The sequence below is a fragment of the Heloderma suspectum genome, chromosome 12 (assembly GCF_057233095.1).
Source record: "Heloderma suspectum isolate Gila_16-S chromosome 12, 16-S_ref, whole genome shotgun sequence".
NCBI lineage: Eukaryota > Metazoa > Chordata > Lepidosauria > Squamata > Helodermatidae > Heloderma > Heloderma suspectum.
Window position 1 is genome coordinate 11,353,203 of NC_139469.1, and position 22,029 is coordinate 11,375,231.

At 46.2% G+C, this 22,029-nt stretch overlaps 1 protein-coding gene across 2 annotated transcripts in view; it reads right to left on the minus strand.

Annotated features, from left to right (window-relative positions):
- Positions 1-3,575: 3,575 nt before the first annotated feature.
- Positions 3,576-22,029, minus strand: part of MAP2K3 (mitogen-activated protein kinase kinase 3) — an 88,997-nt gene continuing 70,543 nt past the window's right edge. For both annotated transcript variants that reach the window (XM_084818339.1, XM_084818340.1), the window contains exons 5-14: positions 21,767-21,880; positions 20,047-20,166; positions 18,893-19,009; positions 17,579-17,630; positions 16,586-16,713; positions 15,523-15,600; positions 13,708-13,847; positions 11,713-11,758; positions 4,728-7,474; positions 3,576-4,602 (exon numbers count right to left, since the gene is read on the minus strand). In XM_084818339.1, the coding sequence (XP_084674465.1) occupies positions 7,391-7,474; positions 11,713-11,758; positions 13,708-13,847; positions 15,523-15,600; positions 16,586-16,713; positions 17,579-17,630; positions 18,893-19,009; positions 20,047-20,166; positions 21,767-21,880 (879 nt within the window). In that variant the 3' untranslated portion in view covers positions 3,576-4,602; positions 4,728-7,390. The remainder of the gene's footprint in view (positions 4,603-4,727; positions 7,475-11,712; positions 11,759-13,707; positions 13,848-15,522; positions 15,601-16,585; positions 16,714-17,578; positions 17,631-18,892; positions 19,010-20,046; positions 20,167-21,766; positions 21,881-22,029) is intronic.

Here is a 22,029-nt window from a genome sequence, read left to right on the forward strand (position 1 = left end):
AGGGAATTCTGGGAACTGTAGTTCTATTTGACTAGAGGTGAACGGGACAAAATGTGTGTACCCCCTGGGGAGCACAGCCCCGTCAAATCACTTTCAACTCTAGACCCAAGTGGTCTTGTGCCAAACCACTCTCTCCCTGTGTCTAACCAACCTTTCAGCGTTGTTGTGAAGATGTACATGCCGTTATTCCATTTTTATGTTGCCTCCAGCTCCTTAGACAGAGAGATATCCAATTGCAGTAACTAATTAAAAATGATGAAACTTTACTCTGTGGCACATAAGGCAAAAGTGAGCCGATACCACCACCCAGTGGTTGATTTGGTGCCGGCATTGAATGCTGGAACAGTTGGAGTCCTCTCTTTTCAGATCTGCCCGATTAGATCAGAGCTTCCAAGAGGAAGAAGCAATGATGGAGCTGTGACGTCTGCAGCATGGGCAATTTTGTTGCTGATGGGATGATGCTACCTTTCCAGCAGAGCCTCGGTGTGGGTGTTTCGAACCACTCAGGAGCAGGAAAATCAACGAAGTCTCGTGGCACCTTAGACTAATTCCAATTAATATGAGGAAATTTTCTTGAATTATATGCAGAATAATATGATCATCCACCGCAATATTAGACAGAATCCAGTGATAACAATACATTAAAAATGCATGGGGCAGAAATGATTTGGATAATCGTTGTATGGTTTTAGCTTTAAATGGTTTTGTTCTTGTCCAATACTTGCACGTTTAATCTTCTTTGTAAGCTGCCTGGTGGGACAGTTTGTTACACTTTGGCTCGGAAATACCACAGTAAAGTTCCACATCAACTCTGTTCAAATAATGAAGTTTTGTGGCATCTTTGACTAATTCGTTATGAGGAAATTTTCTTAAATTTTATGTAGAATAATATGATCAACCACCACAATATTAGACAGAATCCAGTGATAATGATACGTTAAAAATGAATGAGGCAGAAGTGATTTGGATAACAGCTTTATGAATTCATATGATCTATCCTTCACATACAATTTTTAAATTTTCTATTGGGTTGATCAAAGGAAAGAAAACTTCCTAATACATGATGGTGCAGAAGTATTTTGTGATATATACAGATCTATGATTGCCTGTTTTAAATACGTATCTGTTTATCTCAGGGGGTGTTGAAGCTCTTTCAGCCCAAGAGACAAATTCCATTTTGGAGAAGCTTTCGGGGGCTGCATTCCAGTGGTGGGTGGAGCCAAGAATACCAGCATATTTTAGCTTAAAGCTCTTACTCCCACTAACTCAGGCGTATAAGAAGTATTTCAACCTCTTAGAATGGTGAGAACACTGCAGAAAAGTCAGGCACCCCCCCCCCCATGATTGGTGCTTTGGGGGAAGGGGGCAGGGCCTTCTGGGGAACCTCAGAGAACTGAATTGGGACCCCAGGAGGGCCACATTTGGCGCCCGAGGCCTGCGTTTCTGCAGCCCTGGTTTATCTCATACATAATGAACGAACTCCGTTCCTGGTTGGACACTTGTGACACAGACGCACTGGGAAAATCGGCAGATCCCTTCACGAGAGCAGCAAATGGGACTTCCTTCCCTAGTCCCGAGCGATGTTTATAATATTCACCGACGAGGACATTAAGCAACTTGAATCACCAGAAGTGTTTAAAAATAAAACGCCAACTACCCTGCTTCCCTCTTTTGAAGCTCTGCTATTATAAATAAAAGATCAGTAGAAAATACGGCACCTAATTCAGAAGGCATCAAATGAGATGATGCAGCGGTGCACCTCAAAAAACGGAATCACAGAATAGTAGGGCTGGAAGGGGCCTACAAAGCCATCGAGTCCAACCCCCCTGCCCCCATTGCAGGAATCCAAGTCAGAGCAGCCCCAACAGATGGCTGTCCAGCCTCATCTTGAAGGCCTCCAGTGTGGGAGAGCCCACCACCTCCCTAGGGAATTGGTTCCATTGCCATGTTGCTCTAACAGTCAGGAAGTTTTTTCTGATGTTCTGCTGGAATCTGGCTTCCTGTAACTTGAGCCCATGATTCCATGTCCTGCACTCTGGGATGATCGAGAAGAGATCCTGGCCTTCCTCTCTGTGACAACCTTTCAAGGACTTGAAGAGCGCTATCCTATCTCCCCTCAGTCCCTGCAATAGCATGGTTGGAAGGGGCCTACAAGGCCATCAAGTCCAACCCCCTGCTCAGTGTAGGAATCCAAGTCAGAGCATCCCTGACAGACGGCTGTCCAGCCTCGTCTTGAACCTGGAGGACTGTCATATGGAAAGTCAAGACTTCTCCTCTGCTGCCCCAGAGAGCACGACTAGATCTGATGGGCTCAAGTAATGGGAAGGTGCATTTTCAGTGAACACTAGGAGAAACGTCTTGACGGTTAGAAGCAATCACCAATAGGGGTGGGTGGGTTTTTCTTCGCCGACAGCTCCAGGTTTTGAAGGCCCTTGGGGAAGACAACTTAATGGTCCCCTTCCATCAGCGAGTCTCCCTTCTCACCACCATGGTCACCAGCCGCTCTTGCTCCTCCTCCTCCTCTTTCTCAGCATGGCTACAACTTTCTTGCTTGTCAGGCAGAGCCACAGCATCTACTGCCTCTCCTTCTCACCTCCACCGTGGTCTAGTCCAGGGCGAGAGGCAGGTGAACAAGCAGGCTGCGGTGCTGAACAGGAGCAACTCCCAAGTAGCCCTTGTCAGTGGGCCCCTGCTGGGGTGCGGGCCCTTGGCAAGTGCCCAGCCATGCTCACCCCTGACACTGGCCCTGGTTGGACAGCCACCCACTGGGGATACTCTGCCTCTGAAATGGGGCAACGGCAGCTTAGGCAAGGAATAAAACCCAAAACAGTCACAGCTGTTGTGAAGCACAAGCAACCAGACAAGAACAAATATGGAACCTACGCTTTGGCCTATCAAGGCCAAGCAGGGCCAAACACCTTACTCAAGTCGGGTTTGGCATATGGTGCCATTAAAGGTTGGAATGGCCAGACACCTGATGAGGCCCACACCCCAGCAGGGGGGCCCATCATCAAGAAAGGATTGCCTCTCCTCCTCACCATCACTACTGCTTACTGATTGGCACTACTTCCAGTTAACACATAATTATGGTATTCACTTCCATGCAAAGGTCATCCGCATTCTTCCTTGGTTCTGTTCTGGAGACCGAAGGCAACTTTTGCGTTCCACCAAGCATCTGCAAATAAGTCGAGGGGCCTTTTACTGCTGGTTTTAGTTTTAAATGGTTTAGATTGTTCTTGTTCGAGACTTGCATGTTTAATCTTCTTTGTAAGCCGCCTGGTGGGACACTTTATTATACGTTGGCCTGGAAATACTGCAGCAAAGATCCACGTCAACTCTGGTTCAAGGTTCAGGTTGCCAAACAAGTAGTAACATCACAGTCATTGCCGAAAGAGCTGATCGAATGGAATATTCCCTTTGCCCATGTTGGTCCCCCCCCCCCCCCAAAATCTGGGAATTAGAACAAGATGTGAGTCTTGTTGGCAAACAGCCAAGTATTCAAAACAAGAACACACGTCAATGGAAACTTGGTTATTTAAAACTCAGCGTTTTCAAGAAAGCCACGTTAAGAAACTGGGTTTGGGGCTTATTTTATTGAAAACCAACCATCAAGTTAGTTATATAGACAACCCTCCAAATCATAAAAGCACCCACGCTCTCCCTTCCTAGAAACAAACCATCTGCCATCTCCACTGGGAACTCCTATTTGGGAAGGAGGGAAGATGGAAGAAGTGGAGAGAGAAAAGGAGGAAGCTGTACGTGTACCTGGGAGTTAGTTGCATGCTCCAAATTAAGATCAATTCAGAATGCAGGAGGCCATCTCTGCTCCATAGACACCCAGCTCATGTACCTCTTCTGCAGAGTGGCCATTTCATTTGCCGGGTTCAGTACAGAGACTTTTGCCGTCCCAAATCAGTTTTTAATTGGGGCGGCAGGTGGGGCGGCGGGTGGAGAAGTGAGTCTTAAAATCCAAGACCATGCAATTAAAAAGTAATAATCCACCAAAGCATTAAAGAAAATTGGGGGGGGGGGGGAGAGAAGAGGAGAAAAAAACTTTCAAGCCACAACCACACCATTCAAAGTAGACAATAATAAAAATTATACAGGTGCACAGCATCAGCTGCGATTCGAAGCCCATTGCCTTATGCTTTGCCGGGCATCTCATGAGAAAAAGTGCAGTGGTTTGCCCGAACATGAGACAGGGGAAACGGAGACATTAAAAGCAATCCATAGGTTAAAAATAAAAAAGAGAGGATTAAAAACAAGGAAAGCAGGGATTTAGGGACAGACAAAAGCAAGTACTTCTTCATACACTGTATACTTAATTTAGGGAATTGACTGGCACAGGGTGTGGCAAAAACGGAGATCAGGCAAAGCCAAGGACGAAGAGGAGAGGTGGCTAAATGCTACCTCCGAGGAGCAGGATGTCACTGAATACCAGCAGCTGCAGAACAGCAGCAGGACTCCTGCCCTCATGTTTTGCTTGTGGGGTTCCTACAGGTATCTCGTTGGCCACAATGAAAAAAAGACCAGAAGGACCACTGGTTTGATACAGCGGGTCTCTTCTTACGTTCTTTCGAGAGCCCCGGACCAGATTATTAGCTGAGGCTGGTGGCTCTGGTGTCAGTGGGGTAGTGAATCTGCTCCGGGTTTCAGTCAGAACCAGTTCTGACTGAAACCTGGAGTGGGTCCAACGCCCCACTGACATCACAGCCACCAGCCTCAGCTGCTGATTAGGTAGAACAGAGGTGGGCAACTTGCGGCCCTTGAGACTTTGTTGGAATGCAACTCCTGTCACCATTAGCTGTACTGGCTTAAGCTGATGGAGTTGCAGTCCAGCAACATTTAGAGTAGGGGTGCCAAGCCTCTTTCACCCCAAGGCCAAGATTCCGTATCAGAGAAGCTCTCGGGGGCCGCGTCCCAGTGGTGGGCAGTGCCAGAGGAAAAAGGGGAGGGGCAAAAATACCAGCATATTTTAGCATAAAGCTCTGATTGCCAGTAATTAACCTTAGGAGAGGCATTTCGATCTTTTAGATCGACACACAGTTATAAGCATCCAAGGATATGTCTTTAGAAAGGGTTGCTTTTAAAAAACAAACAACCCAGATTTTTATACACACAAATATACAACCCCCACAAGCAACTACTCCAAGGGTCCCTTGGCCTTTTTAAAAAATAAATTGTTTTTGTTTTACAATTCTCTGAAACACTCTGTATATGTTTGAAGGCGGTTTTGCCAAAGCTACTTCCCATCTATGCATAATTGAATTTTCAAAATATAATTTATATGTACAAATATATTAGAAAGGAAATAAAAATATAGATCATTTGCTTGTTTTGTGGGGGGTGGGGGAGAGGGAGATATACTCCACAGAAAACAAGAAATGACTGCACAAAGTCACTGTTAGTATTTCTGGAGGGGGGAAGCAGGCAGAGAGAAAGGTTAAAGAAGCAGTTCTTTTTTTAAAAAGTGGGCTGAATTCTCAACAACAGATTTTTACAGTCCTTACAGATTTTTACAGTCCTTGGGCGGTGGGGTGAGGGGTAAGAAACACATTTCATCCATTAGATCACAATTTAAAAGGAAGAGACATTTTTCTCCCTCTCTCATAATACTAGAACCCAGTGAGGTCCTCCCATGAAGCTGATTGGTGGGAGATTCAGGACAGAAAAGGAAGGGCTTCTTCACACAGCACATAGTCAAACTATGGAATTCACTTCCAGAACATGTAGCGATGGCATTGGCCACCCATTTGGATGGCTTGAAAAGGGAGTTAGCCTTATTCTCCATGGATGTGTCTATCCATGACTACTAGTCCTGATGGCTATATGCCTGCTCTGGTATCAGAGGCAGTATGCCTATGTACACCAGGTGCTGGGGAACATGGGCGGGAGGGTGCTGTTCCACTCCCATTTCCTGTTTGTGAGTTTCCCATGGGCAGCTGGCTGGCCACTGTGTGAACAGAATGCTGGACTAGATGGACCCTTGGGTTGGTCCAGCAGGGCTCTTCTGATGTTCTCAAATGCCCAATGAGCTGGTGTGCACTTTTGCTGGAGGGAATGGATATAGAGTGCCAGTCAGAAGTGGGCTGTAGCTCAGTAGGTAGAGCCCCTGCTTTGCATCCAAAACGTTCCAGGTTCAATCCCCAGCATTCCCAGCTAGGGGTCTGAACCTGCAAGCGATTGTGTCCTTGCGCAAGATTCCAGCTCATCTGCGGACTCCACAGCATCTCTGAAATGCCAGCCTGTAGCCAAGAAGCTGCCATTTCGCCACATGGCTGTGACTGGGGTGGGGGGAATTATCCTAAATAAATAAGCTGGTGGTGGGGGGGGGGGAATTATCCTATAGGGTTATCGCTGCCTTTTGGGCACCTTCCCCAACACGGTGCCTTCCAGATGTGTTGGACTACAACTCCCAGCATCCCCCCAGGCAGCTATGCAAAGGGCCCAGGTTCAATCTTGGGCACATGAATCCATGCCCTATGAAGAGAGATCTGGAGTTAGCTGGAGAAAGCGATGGGGCAACACCTGGTTACAGCCAAGTGAAAATCCAGCTCCTACAAGTAACTGCTGGGACCGTGTGTGTGTGTGTGTGTGTGTGTGTGTGTGTGTGACACCAAACTAGAAAGGGATGCCTATGAATCAAATGACATGTTTTATAAAACCATGGGTAGAATCCTTCCTGCACCGACAGGGGAAACTGCATGTTGAAATGCTCCTCCATGTTAAAACAGAAGAAATGTAGAAGACTAGTACAGACCATAAAGAAAAAAGTTCTAATCTGGCCCACTCCCTCTAGGGTTGGTTTTCTACATATAGTGAGTTTTTATGTGGAGAAGCATTTTTTGTTTTTAAAAAAACCCTCAACCCTCTGCTGGTAGGACTGTACCACAAGGTTTTGCCAGGCGCATCAGTCAACCCAGGGTAGCGGACTCCGTACGCTTCAGCACGCTGCATGTTGACAGTTTCTGAGTGGGGATGGCATACCCCTGGCAACGCGCATGGCTGCATCCAGAAGTGCTCGCTTTGGGTAACCCACCTCAAAAGGAACACGAGGTGCTTCTCAAACCCCTCCAAGATGGGGGACTGAGCACCGACAAAGGCAGGATAACCCTCAGCAGACAGCATGCGACTGCACTCTGGGCTACACTCCTCCACGTAGAAATGTGTCGTTCACAGAGACCCTAAAAATGACAATAATAAATCGCACAAGTCCAACGTGATGCCGAAAAAAATTGGCTGGGGGAGGATGCGACGAAGACATTCATTCCGTTTTGTGCAAACCACCGTTAATGCTAATGAGTTCCTTATTTCCTTCCCTCCTTGGCAGCAGTAGCCAGGAGCACGCTGCGCCAGTTTCTTTTTGTTCGACGGCAAGGTCTGCAAAAACTTAAGAGTCGTCTCCAAGGATTTCTGTTACGAAGGAGACCATATCAGTCACTTTGGTGTCATGCAGGGTGAAGAACGGGTGGGCCTGCCGGAAAGAAGGGAAAAAACAGGACGGCTTTAGCTGGGGAGGGGAGATTTGGGGGGGGGACAGTCACGTCTGGTGCGAGTGGCAGCTGGCAAAAGTCACAAAAATATTGTGGGGAGGATATTGGCAGCCATTTTTCGGCTGGCACCAAACTAACCCACAATGCAATTCAGGATCCAAGTTTAGGAAAGAAAAACAGTCATCTAGCAGCTAGATTATTTTCAGCTTTGGCGTTCTTGTCAAGCAGCCTTCCCCAATCTAGCCAACAACTCCTATCAGGCCCCAGACATCATGGACAAGAGAAGGTGAGCTGAAAGACTTTGGGGGCTCCCGGGTGGACCCAAATGCATGACAGTGCGCTTGGTGGCTTTTTAATGGATTTGGGGAGCAAATCAACCAAGGGTGCAGCAAGTGCAGGAGGGGAGTAAACCGTTCCTTCTTGGGGATGGACTCATGGAATCAGAGCAAAACTGGCCCAAGCCATTTTGCTGCCCGAGCTATGTACCAAAAGCCAATGAGCCTGGCAGATGAAGTTGGTTTCGACAATGAGGATAGGATACCATCCTCCACTTTACCTGAAGGCAGCAAGCTAACTTAGGGGGTGCAGAGCAGGCCACACAGCACACAGGTCTCTCCTCCATCCCCTTGCCACAACCTCCCTGCATCTGCCGCTTCAGGTGACCACTTTACTTTAGCTAATGGTAGGGCCGGCTCTGAATCAGAGTTGGAAGGGAACTCAAAGGCAATCTAATTCAACCCCCTGCCAATTCAGGAAATCTACTGCTGCAGGCAACTGTGCAGTGCTAAATTTTGAATCTTATCATGACAGTCCCCATAGCCATGCCCCCAGGGAGAGTCCCCAAATCCAGGCAGCTGTAATGATCTATATCAGGGGTGCAGAACTGCTTTCAGCCCAAGGTTCGAATTCCATTTTGGGGAAACTCCCGGTGATGGGTAGGTCTGAAGACAAATGGGGCAGAGTGAAAACAAACATCCCTGCATATTTTAGCTTAAAGCTTTTACTGCCATTAACCAGGGCAGTTAATTTCAACCTTTTAGAATTTGGAACAAACTGCACAAGAGCTGGGAAACCACCAAACGATCGGTAGTTAAGGGAAAGGGGCTAAGGATGGGGGCCTGGCATTCTGGGGAACCTTGGAGGGCTGGATTGGGACCCCTAGACTGGATTTGGCTCCCAGGCCTGAGGTTCTACACCCCTGATCAGTATCTATAACAATACCAGGTGGCCCAAAAGTAGGTATACCGTTGTTTAGAATGTTGTTGGGAGAGGGAGAGAATGTGTGAGTAGAAGATGTGTGGGTGGAGTCAGAATGACAGTTGGGAAGACTGAGTGTAAATGTAAATGTAATGAACGTCATGTAATGGAATACATTTCGAGCACTTAGAGATTAAACAGTGTTAAACAAATGTAAACGTAATAAACAATGTAATAAAATGCAAATAAACTATACTGTATACCTACTTCTGGGCCACTCTGTATATTGTTGATGGGAAAATCCAATTTGCCCCAGCTCAATGGAAGTCAACTGTCAGTGGGGCAGTGAATCCACTCCGGGTTCCAGTCAGAACTCTAAAGGACCTATCTGCACCTTGGAGAGCTCCTTCAGAGTTCTGACTGTTCCTGACTGAAACCCAGAGGGGATTCACCGCCGCACTGACATTGTAGCCACCCAGCCTCCACAGCCCAAGGTACCGTGAAGATTGCGGCCAAGGTCAGAGCGAACGCGGAAGTCTATGGGGTGTGTGGCAGATGAGATAATCGTCCCTGCCAATCAAGAAGTCCTGGTGTTTCACTGTTTAAATTGTCTAAAATGTATAAAGGTGTTCCTGGAAAATGTTGGAAAAGTGAAGACCAAGAGGGAACGTTTTATCATTTATGGTGGACTTGTAAAAAAGCTAAAACATTTTGGAAATGAATACAGTCTTTAGCTCAAAGAATATTAAAGACCACTATAGAACTAAAGCCAGAAACTTTTTTATTGGGACTAACAGATAGACATGTAAAAGAGAAGGGGGGAACTCTCTTTCTCTACATGACAACGGCTGCGAGGTTACTGTGTGCACAAAAGTAGAAGAATGAAACAATACCAGCTGTGAGCGAGTGGATCATGAAAATGATGGAGCTGGCAGAGATGGCAAAACTTACTATTATAATTCAAGAAGGGTCACCAACTAAAGTTATGTTAGATTGGAAACCTTTTATAGAATTTGTACAAGAAATAGAGAAAAATGATATCTATGTATGTGGATTTTGAACTCTGAGATGGTTGATTCTCTTTTTTCTGTTGTTGTTAAAATTAGGAGAAAGGAGATAATGTCTGTGAACTCAGTGATATACAACTAAGATAAGAAGTAGAGAATAACAATAAGCATTTGTTGTGCAAAGGGAGCCAAAGGCAGATAACTTATAATCTTAAGAGATATTTTAGTGTATGTGTTTTGTGTGTTATGTTGTTGTTGTGTTGTGTTTTTCTTTTAAAAAAAATCACACACAAAAAAGAAGTCCTGGTGTTTCAACCCTGTGAGGCCTGGCTCTACTATGCCACCCCAATAAACGGCCTCCGAGACTGCTTCAAAAACTCCAATGAAGGAGTGTCCACCACCTTTCGAAGCAGCCTGTACCCCTGGCAAACAGCTCATTCCATCTGGAAGTTCATCCTAATGCTTGTCTAAATCCTTTTTCTTGGCATTTGAACCCACTGGTCCTGGTCCCACCCTCTGCCTGGAGACACCTCTAAAAGGCAGGCGACTCTGACAAGGTGTTTGTCACGTAGATATAAAACCTGCCGCCAGTTTTTGGCCGCACAGTCGTTCTTACTTGTTATTTTAAAGGAGCAGCACGGATCGCTCCTTATTCATCTTACAGGCACTCCCAGTCGGTACATCTACCTTGCCCTGGGACTGCAGAGCTGAAGGGCACAGGCTGCCAGCAGGCAGGGCACCGAGGGCCGCTGGAAGGCCGCTCTCCCGGCCTCCCAGAAAGAACATCACGGCAGGGGAGAGACCAACCTGGCCCTATCCATCGGCCAGAGAAGGAGCTTGCTTCCCTCGCCCCTGCCAGGAGGAACAAGAACTTTGTGGCTAAGAACGAGTGCCTGGCTTTGCTTTTTTCCCTCCTCCCTCCCAATTCCCTTTCCTTTAGTGCTGTGCCTTTTAGGCATCCCCTGAAGGCTGGGACTATCTTACTGATCTTTGTAAGCTGCTCTGGGAGCCTTTTATAGCTGAAGACTGTGGTAGAAATGCTGCTAATGTTATTAATTATTTCTGTTTATTCATTTAGTTATTTAGTCATCCTTTATTTATTATCTATTATTATTTATCTATTATTTGTCTATTATTATTACTATTTTGCATTTAGTTATTAAATGTTATTAATTATGACTACTTCGTCATTTAGTTATTTAGTCACCTCTTCAAAAGCTGTTCCCCATTCTTCTTGATTTAACAAGATTCTTCGTATCACACAGTAAACAGTTACCTTCAATTACAGTGATGAACTATTACAGCAAAGAAGCCGTCTCCCCAAGATGATCCCCCCCACCCCCTCAACAGTCACCTGACGTTTCTCTACTTCTATTTCATCGAGGTCTCCCCTGCCTGTGGGGGAAATGTGGAAGACCACTGCATATCGAGGAGGCAGTGGTACACCAGTTCTCTTGCCCATGTCTAGAGTGCCGTTGTGCTTGTTTGTTGAGCTGATGGGGGAGGGGCAGCTACGCTGGCTCCCAGCGCGAAGGCTGCTGATCTTGTCTTGTAATTTCTTTTTGCTGCCATTATTCTGTGTTGTTTTATTCTCTTGCCCTATTCAAGCTAAACAAACTTCTTTCCTTCACCTATTGGTGTGTTCGTTGCCTCTGAATATCCAAAAAGAACCACTGCCTATTGATCTTACACTGCTGCACCATAAACTTTATTCTGGAGCACAAAGAAATTTGATTTGAGAGACTTCATAAATGGGGGGAAAAGCCACGCTTCTAAATAAATATGCCTTGGTCTGAGCTTCAGATAATGCAAAATACAGCAAATTAACATGCCCTTTTGCTTTATGAGCTCTGATTGCAGGATATGGCCTTCCTTGACACAGGGTTTCTCATCTTTTTTAAGGGGGGGAAGCAAACATTACCTACTGTAACACAGCATCTTTTACTCACATACTGTGATTTTAGCATCACACACACACTAGGCAAAAAGAGGCCAAGAAGATGGGAGAGACTCACCATGAGTTCCAAGTAGCTCATTCGTTCGGCAGGATTCTTCCTCAAACTAAAAAAAAAGGAAAAACCGAAAAAGCTCCATTATTCTAGTCATCAATGTTAAAACAAAACCAGGGCAGGCAAGGAAAAGGCAACCCCATTATTCCACTACAAGCAGTGGTCAATTTTTATGCTGCATTTTATTGACACTTGGAAAAATGATGCTTCAATTTACACGTGTTCCAAAACCTTCCCTATTTATCAGGGGCAGCCCTACTCTTTTTTCTACCTGTTCTTAGAAGTCACTGCTCTTATTTCTTGCCTTTTGGGGATGTCTGTTGGGATGATAAATCTTAGTCCAACACATCTGGAGGCCCCCAAATTGGGGCAGATTGTCTTAGGGCTTTAGCCTGCTATGACAGGTCTATAGAAGGTAAATCTGACCTGCGGGAGGGTGAGAGGGTGTTAGATGTATCTGTCAATTCATGTGGCACAAACAATGAGGCCACTGCCAGCTGTTTCACCTGCTGGTAAAGTCCATTATGAACTGCTAATAACAGATTGTAAAGCGATTATGTTTTTCCTGCATGTCACTCCCTTCAATACTAAACTCCGGTGGTGAGTGCCAACAGGAAGAGAGCCAAAACAAAAACAAGAAGGAGTTTATCATCATGCTCAGAGAAACCCTGAGGTTTGCCAAATCACCAACATGGGCCCTGCTTGGGTAATGAAAACATAATAATACAAATAAATAATTTAAAAATGTTCTACCCCTACATGAAATCCCAAACCAGCTGCGTAAGGCAGCTGCCTCACTCTACCAAATGACAGGGCCGTTTTGTTGCAGGTTCTAGTTGCTTGCTTTTTAAAGTCATGCAGGTGAGGTTATTACAGAAAAGAACCAGGTGGAAAAGACTCTTCAAGCAATGTATAATGGGAGAGGGAGTGCAGCGGGGTGGTCATGAAAACAGGAGGGGTCCCAGTTGTGTCCCTATGTTTTTTCTCTCAAATGCTGGAGAGGTGGCGATTTACTGTTAGACGCTATCAGAAAGAGGGATAGATTTTTTTTTATGTAAAGAAGACAAACAGTTGAAAGCCAGGAGCAGAAAACAAGTTTTTAAGAAATCATGAATAACATTAAATATGCATTTAGAACCAGTAACAGAACATATACAACGCCAAGATAGCAAACATTTTCACTGGCGTCTAAACAAACATCAACATGGGCCCTGAGTAAATTGACAGGAATAGGCTTAGGACCCTGTACAGCCAAGATGCCACCACCAAAAAGGCTTTGTCGCTCTTTGCCACCCATTTCACCAGAGGGAGGTGCGATTAGGGTCTGACTGCAGTGAAGCTCTAGGCAGGTTCACTCATCCACTACCCTCAGCCGTCTGGAGGTTCCTTTACTCTGTCAAACAATCTGGCTCTTTCTCAACTGTCTGGAAGTTCCCCTGCTCCTGCAAACATTTCAGCCAGATTGGGACCCCAAATGGGCTGGATATGGGCCCTCAGACCTGAGGTTCAACACCTCCTGCATTAAATGGATTCTCCCCCTGTTTAGCCCTGCCTTCCTTCCCCTTCCTCTGTTGACTCTCCAGGTTGAACTTTAGACTGCAAGCCCTGACTCTGAAAAGCATCATGCACCACTGAGGGGCGCTATATAAACAAAACATCATCCTTCGGGGTTCTTTCCCACGTATTCTGACACACATGGCTGATCCCAACAAATGGAGCTGGACTAGTATTATCTGGTGTGTTTTTGAATATCAGTTACGTGGTGTGCTTAGGACTGGCTGTGCAGGAAGGGATGGGCAGCAATTCAAAACGGGAAGAAAAGCAACGTTATTCTTCAGAACAAAAACCAAGGAAGAAGAAAGAGCGAGATGGCTTGGGCGGATGGGGAGGCACTGAAGGCTGCAGAACATTTTGAAACACAAGTGCTGTGCTTTAGAGAAGCGGTGTGTGAAGAGCAGCAGCACTGAAGCAGACCATTCTAGGGAGAAAGGAGGTGCTCACCACTGTGCCGTGAAGTCCACAAAGTCCTTTGAGAAGCGGTCGGCAGGAAGCTGAGGTGAGGGCTCTTCCACCACCTGTTTTAGCTGCTGGAAGGGGGTCCCCCAAGATTCGTAGGGGAAACGGAGGATGGCCATCTCAATCTGAGAGGGAGAGACGAACAACATAACATTCAATCAGAGCCCTATCAATCCTAGGTTTGAACCTACCCATGATGTACAGGGAGGTTCAAACCTACCTGCACACTATGCTCATTGCCCAAGGGCATCTTCCAGGTGTTTCCTCCAAGGGAGGTCAGAAGGTGGCAACAAGGGAGAGGGCCTTCTCAGTGGCGGCCCCCATTATGGAATGAACTCCCAAGCAAGGCCCGCCTGGTGCAACATTATCTTTTCGGCACCAGGTTGAGACCTTCCTCTGTTCCCAGGCATTTGACAGCATATGATAGGTTTTTATAGGATATTGCTTGGATATGTGTATGCACGCACGTGTGCATCTGCTCTGTTTATACAGTCGTAGCTAAACCAGTTTTGTATTAGGGATAACACTGCATTTTAAATTTTAAATTACAGAGACTTGTAATCTCTGTAAACTTCCCAGAGAGCTTTGGCTATTGGGCAGTATAGAAATGTAAGAAATGAAATGAAAAACGAAATCTCCAGTTACAAAGTGATCAGGTGGCAAATTATGGGAAAGAGATCCTTCTCTGCCCAGAACCCTGCTGCCGGTCTGAGCAGACAATAGTGGGCGAGATGCATAAGCAAGTCTGGCCTGAGGCAAGACAACTTTGATACATTCATAAAACCACACAGAGAGAAAAAGTTTCCCCTTATACAAGAAGTACAATGATAAAACTAGGGACAGTGTTGAAAGACAGCTGAATAATGCAAGAGTATTTCTTCTTTTGCTGGTGAAACCGACAAGGACAGCTTTGTGTGTCTGTGAGTGAGTGAGTGTGTGTGTGTGTGTGGGGGGGCTGTTTAAGGGGCTTTTGAGTGAAAGGGATTTCTGCTTGCTGAACCTGGAGATACTTTGTACTTCTGGGTCACCTTTGGCTCCTTGCTAATTCCACTGGTCTCTGAATTTTTGACTTGCCTTATTGAGATCTGAGCTGACCAAATCTCAGGAATGCTGAGGAGGGGGGCTTTGAAAAATTAAGAGAAATCCTGTGCCAGCTCACACCTTAAATTTGACTATAAAATATCATTTCATATGCTGTCTGTTCTGGGCAGCAGATACTGCCACCTGCTGGAGAACAACCCATCTGCAACACACAAAAGCAGGGAGGTGAAATCCCCTTCTGGTTCTTCGCGCAACAGGGCAAGGATGTATGTGGTAACGCCTCTAGCTTATTTCTGGGTGAACTCGCTTCACCTCGATTCGGAAATGGGTCACCAATTACGAGAAGTTTTAAAGGTACTCTCAGCCACAACAGTTCTACTTTATCTTGTAATATGGGCTGCATCAGCCTCCCTCGACATGGTGTGCTACAGATGTGTTGGACTGCTTATGGTGAGAAAGGAAGCCCATCTTTTTTTAAAAAACGAATGAACACCTTTCTCCCAAATGCCTCAGTTTTGAATTTGAATACAAATTCAGACATATCTTTACTCTCCCTCATTTAGATTTCTTAAAAAACACACATTTCATGGAGCCCGCGTGTTCTCATGCTTCCTGAGCGTGGGGTTTTTAAAACCCAAGAAGTACAGATCCCCTTTCAGCAGAAAAGGCTCATATATGGCTTAGAACAGGGCCAATGTTTAGCACGTAGCTAAACAGTCTTGCCTTCTGTGTCAACAGAACGCCTACTAGGTGTCTTACCAAAGTGATCCCGAGGCTCCAAACATCTGATTTCACATTGTACCCGTTCTGGTTCAGGTCAGGGTTGATCCTCTCTGGCTGCAAAGGGAAAGAAGAAAAGAAATCAAGGAGACTCCAAGTCTACACAGAGGCTGGACTATGAACAGGGAGAGTTAGGTTCAAATTCCCCACTCAGCCATGAAGTTCACTGGGAGACCTTGGGGACAGTTTCACCCTCTCTCTCTCTCTGCCCAACCTACCTCAGAGGCTTGTGGAGAAGACAAAAGTGTCTGTGTTGCCGGGGGGAGGGGGAGAACCATGTACACCAGGAATACGGAACCTCTTTCAGCCCAAGAGCCAAATTCCATTTTGGAGAAGCTCTGGGGAGCCACCTTCCAGGGATGGGCAGAGCCAAAGACAAAAGGGGAGGAGCCAATACCAACTTATTTTAGCTCAAAGCTCTTCCTCCCAATAAGTAAGCCTTAGCAGAGGCATTTCAACCTTTTAGAATGTGGGGAAAACCACAAAAATCCAGGACCACCACACGATAGCTGGTCCAGGGAAGGGGGGCCACCTGGAGTGCCGAATTGGGACTACAAGCAGACCAGATTTGGCCTGCAGGCCTCAGGTTCCACGCTTCTGATGCACACCATCTGAGCTTCTTGGTGGAGGGAGATATATAGATATGCTTAAAACAAACATACGTGGCAGGCATACCATCCAGATACACACCCCGCCCCCCGAAGGGTGTGCAGTGAGGATTCTCTATACACTACCTCTGTGCCGTGCATGATTTTAAAGACCTCCATCATGTCCGTCTCTTAGTCGCCTTTTTTCTAAACTCAATAAAGAGGGCCAAAGCTATAGCACGGAATGGCTGGATCAGACCAAATCCATTTAAGTGCAGCTCAAAAGCCCCCCTCCGATACACCCCACTGGAAAGGCAAACAAATGACCAGGCAAAGCAACACAACTCAGCAGAAAAGGAAAAAAAACTAATGCCGAAAATGGAGTGTGTGTGTATGTGTGTGGGGGGAGCTAGAAGAAAAGCGAAAGATGCCCCACTAGTGGCTAAAAAACTCACAGCCATGTAAGGTTTGCAGCCAGCATCCATGGTCTTCGCAACCGAATCAACCAAGTAACCACTGATTCCAAAGTCACACATTTTGACGTGCCCCTGTTTATTGATAAGGACGTTGGACGGCTTCACATCTGTAAGGGTGGAGAGAAGCACACAAGAAGCTCATGAACGCTGCCTTCTCTGGATCAGCTAGGAATGTTTACCCCCGTTGCAAGAAAAGCAGCACATCTGCACACCATTTTAACTAATGTTCAAAAAATACAGCCAGCTGCAACTCCCACAAGACTACAGTCATAGGAGGCTGCTTATTGGAAAAACCCATCCAGGTGCACCAGAACTTTGGTACAGTCAGAGCTGCGGCTTTGTAAAAATACAAAAATGTTTTTATAATCTCACTTCTCAGGTTCCTAGTCCTCATGACCATACCTGTGGAAAAGATCAGAAACCTAAGGATTCTGAACAGGGCTGCATAGCTTCCTATGCCCTTCCATGGGCTTAAAGTTATTAAATATATTTACACCCCACACCTGTTGCTGAAAAACAGGGGGACTTCCAACATATTTAACCAAGGTACATAAGGAGTTCCATACTGCTCGCCCAACATGTTGCATGCACCAACCTTTTTGCTAAAGCCTTCACCACTCAAATCAAAATTATGGAACGTATGCGACAAATATGAAGGGTTATGCCCAGAGAGGCAGAATGGAAATTATTTGGGTGGCCCTCAGTGCAAGTGATATACATACAGTCAACTTAGGAAGCTTAACTACTATTTATCCATCTACCCTAGGACTGTCTGCTCTGACTGGCAGCTGGTGTCCAGTCTCAGGCGGTGTGACGTCTTTCGCCAGCCCCGCTGTATTTTAGCTGGAGATGCCAGGGACTGAACCTTTCTGCATGCAAAGCAGCTGCTCTAGCGCTGAGCTGTGAGCTCTTGCTCTCCCCTACAGCCCTTACAAGATGTCTACTGCACAGATATCAACATATAATACCAACCTCTGTGAATCACAGACAGCTTACTATGCAAATGCTCCAGGGCTCGAACAATCTGAATAGGGGGAGAGAGAGAGGTGGGATGTCTGTTAGGTGCAGAGCAGGGGTCTTTCAGCTCAAAAGCCAAATTCCATTCCAGAGAAGCTCTCAGGGGCCACATTCCAGTGGTGGGCGGGGCTGAAGGCAAAAGGGGCAAGGCCAAAACACCAGCGCTTCAAGCTCTTAGTGGCAGTAACTAAGCTTTAGGAGAGGAATATCAACTTTTTAGATGGGGGGGGCAGGGGATGTGCAAAAGCCAGGAAACTACCAAACAATAGGTAGTCGGAGAAAGGAGGCAGGGCCGGGGAAAGAGGTAAGGCCATCTGGGAACCCAGGGAGGCTGGACTGGGACCCCAGGCAAGTCGGATTTGTCCAGCATGTCTGAGGTGCAACTGCCCTGTTGCAGAGCTTCACAAAGAGGGCAGAGAACAGCAACCGAACATGCAGAACACAAAATACAAGTTGGCCAATATATTTCCAAAGGGTTTCAATTGTATTTTGATACTGAAGTATCTCAGAAGAGACTGCCTCTTTCCTCGGTCCAAATCATCAACACATTTCTAATATGGTACCTTCGTATGGATTTTATTGCAAGTAGCTTTGGGAGCCATTCTTGGAGGAAAAGCAGGGTATAAACATTTTTTTAAAGTGCTCTCTCCATGTTCCAACTTCAACCCAATTTTAAATGAAAAACGAGGTTTCTATTCTGTGTTGGCTGCTGAATTCTATGCTCTACAGCCATGCACACTACCAGGCTGACTTGCTAAAGATGGGCAGGTTGCACAGTTAAGAGACAATGGGCCAGTTCGGATGTAACAGCAAACCACAGTTTAGCATTACGCTAAAAAGCTTAGCCTTCTCCTGGGCTTTTCCAATCCCCACACTCCTTTGATGCAGCCGAGAGGAGGAGATAGGAACCTCTGCTTCCATTTTTTTTTTAATTAACTGCCACTTGCTGTACCGTCTGAACCCAGGCAAAACTGCAGGTTAAGTTGGGCTGATACTATGGTTAGTAGAAACAAGCCAGTGTCAAACAATGGTTTATGAAGCTGGTTTGTTTCCACAAGCCATAGTTAAAATTAACTACAGTTTGGGGTTCGGATGACGTGATAAACCACACAAACTAAAAACAGAAGCTTTTGATGTCCTTCTCGCAGCCACACTGGAAGAGAGAGGAAGGAATGGGGGGGGGGGAGATAGGCTTGTTATTGTAACACTAAACTATGGTTCAGTCCAAACAAAGCCACTGCTTCACCAAAGCAAAGGCGCCCCACTCACAGACACAGTTATTTTCCCAAGCATGTCTTCGGGAATAGCCTTCTTCTTCTCCAGAACCTTCTTATAAAATTTGTCCAGAGATGTATCCATCAGCTCCATGCAGATCCACACATCGCCCTGAGAACAAAAGAGAAGAGTGGCTTTTATTTTTTAATTCCTTTTATTTAAAATATTTGGGGCTGCTTTTCCGCAGCTCGAAGCAGCTTCCAAAAATGGTAAAACCTCAATTCAGGCGTCACAACAAACCACAGTTAAGGAAGCCAAGTTACGGACGGTTCAGTGCGACACCGACATTGGCAAACCACAGTTTCAACTAGCTGGCAAACCAGAATCAGAAACCATGATTTCCACTAACTAGGGTTTAAGGACGATGTCTGAACAAACCATAGTTACAGCCCTTGCCCTGGCCACCAGCCACCATCCAGAAGGATTGAACCCAAGTGCCGCGATTACAGAAGACAAAAGCAGACAAGCTGCGTAAGAGAACCTTTCCCAACCTAGGGTTCCCAGAATTTTCTCCCATCACTCCCAGCCAGGATGGTCTATGGCCAAGGATAATGGGAGTTGTAGTCCAACAGCATCTGGTGACCCCAGGTTGAAAAATGCTATGTCAATCGTGGTTTGTCTGCTGCATGTTTGGAAGTTCAAACCATGGCTTTGGCTTTAACTACGGGTAACTCAACCATGGTTTGGCACAATGCCTGGATTGACCATCAAAACACACAATAAAAAACAAGCAAACAAACAAAACAAAAGGCCTTCAAAAAATTCCAACAGCTGCCTGACAAAATCCTTAACCAGAAAGGCCGAACGACAGCCAAAAAGGTACACCATGCAGCCCTTTCTGAGGGCAATCCTGCATTTCAGGGGGAAGATGGTTGCACAGCCTTAGGGCCACCACTGTGAAGGCCCTGCTACTGAAGGCTACGGCTTTAACCTCATACTGATTAATGTGATGTAGGGCCCGATTTGAAGAGCACCGTCAGCATGAGGGTTGATACAAGGAGAGATAGTCTTGAAGTTATGCAGGAGTTAATAACGGGGAATACACATCCGGCCCCAGAATTGGACCTTCAGTGGCTGAACACATGCAGCCAATTTAAACAAATGCTGGACAGCCAGCAAAGGCTGTGTATTTCCTGCTGCGCACCCACCTCTCTGAAAAGGGCTCCATAAAAAGTGACGGTGTAAAAGCAATCGACTGTCCTCATGGAGATGTCGAGATCCATCAGGAGCCTCTTCTGTTCCTGAGTGTTCACAGTGGCTCGGATTCTCTGAAGAGAGCAAAAGAACGGAACAATACAACGTAAAATTAAAGCATACCAGACAGCAAGGCCCACTACACCCTTCCAAAGTCTCTCGTTAAGTTCCCAACTATCGGAAATATTCATTATTGTTTTTGTGTATTATGGTCACGGACCAACACAAATTCTGGTACAAAAGCAAGATACAGCTACTTAAGAGTAATTAAGTAAAACCAATACATTGTAAAATGGGGCCAACATAATTTCCCCCCCTTGTCTGCACTGAAATGAGAAAGAACCTAGCAAGCTTCCCACTGACATAGGATGAATCATCCTTCAAACAGAACATCACCAGGTCTTCAGAAGGTCATCCTGGGAGACAGGTTCTTAATAAGGGCAAAATCAGCTTCCCTCTGCGGTCTTTGTGCAGATTACAGCACAGGGGTACATGATCAACAGACTCCACTGCACCCATGCCACATGGACACAGACGTTCGTTAATCAGGATCTTATTGCATCATCCACTTAACAGTGCAGAGGGCAACACACTGAAACGAGCAAGCACGAATGCTCTCCCGTATTTGGAAACAGTCAAGGTATTCAAATATGAAGCACTTCCGTATTTTAGGGGGTTACCTGGAGATAATGGGGAGAAATATTCATTATGTGATCCTTCCATCCTTCCCTCTATTTTAGTACATGGGGGGGGCAACACACATTTTTTGCAGGGGGGGGGCTGTCATCGCTACTGAATTTACTACCACAGCAAAAAAGCCAGTGACTTTGCAAGAAAACACTTTCCAGGAGTGTTTTCCCATAATTTTCCTCCCAAAATCGCATGGGGTGGGGGAGGGGCCGCCACCATGGCAAATTCGGTGGCTGCGGGGCAGGGGTGAGGCCCCCAGTGGGTTCGGGGGGGGGCAATACAGCCCCCTGAATCCCAGATACTGCTCACCTCTGCTTTAGTTGCTCATGTTACTCTGCAAAGGCCCTGTTAAGTTGTTACTGCTACGCCATCAATGTCTTAGTAGCAATAATGAATTATTATTACTAATGACCAGAAAAAGCCCCCACGCCGGATTGGATGAATGAGAGACAGTAGATACCACATGCCAGTTTTCCCCGAGCCTGGTGGTCCCCTGATATTTTGGACTATAACTCCCATCAGCCCTAGTCAGCATGACCAATGAGCAGGGATGATGGGAAAGGTAGTTCTAAGCATCTGGAAGGCACCACATTGGACAAGGCAGCTGCAGATACTTCAGATTAAATGCTGTACACCAAACCTTTTCATTGGATTCCATGCAGGCTCATAATGTTGGGAGCAGTGGAGGCTGTTGGCTCCGATTTTGGTGGGGCTGCGAATCCATTCTGGGTTTCAGTCAGAACCAGCCAGAATGCTAAGGCAGCTATCCAAGGTACTGAACCCCGTTCAGCACCTTGGATAGCTCCTTTGGAGTTCTGGCAGGTTCTGACTGAAACCCAGAATGGAATCACATCCCCACCGAAAACAGAGCCACCAGTCTCCACGGGTTCAGAGGGAGGGATCTCCCTAACTCCACCGACTTTTCCATTAAATACAGTCTCACACCCCATTCCAGAAGTGCTTGGCTGGGGCTACTGTTTTTACCTTCACAGCCATAGTAGTGTCGCTCTGCGCATGATGCACTTTCTCCACCACGCCGTAAGCACCTCTTCCCAACTCTGAAATGCTCACCAAGTCATCGGCCTCTACTTCAAAGTTCTGTTGGTCGGGAGACAGACACACACACACACAGACACAACACAACTGTAGCTTTCGAATGTGCAAGAAGCATTCGAAGCAGTTAAATCTCCACGTACAACCTGAAGCAGTACAGTCCACTTTACCATCTCGGGACTCTACCACCTCAT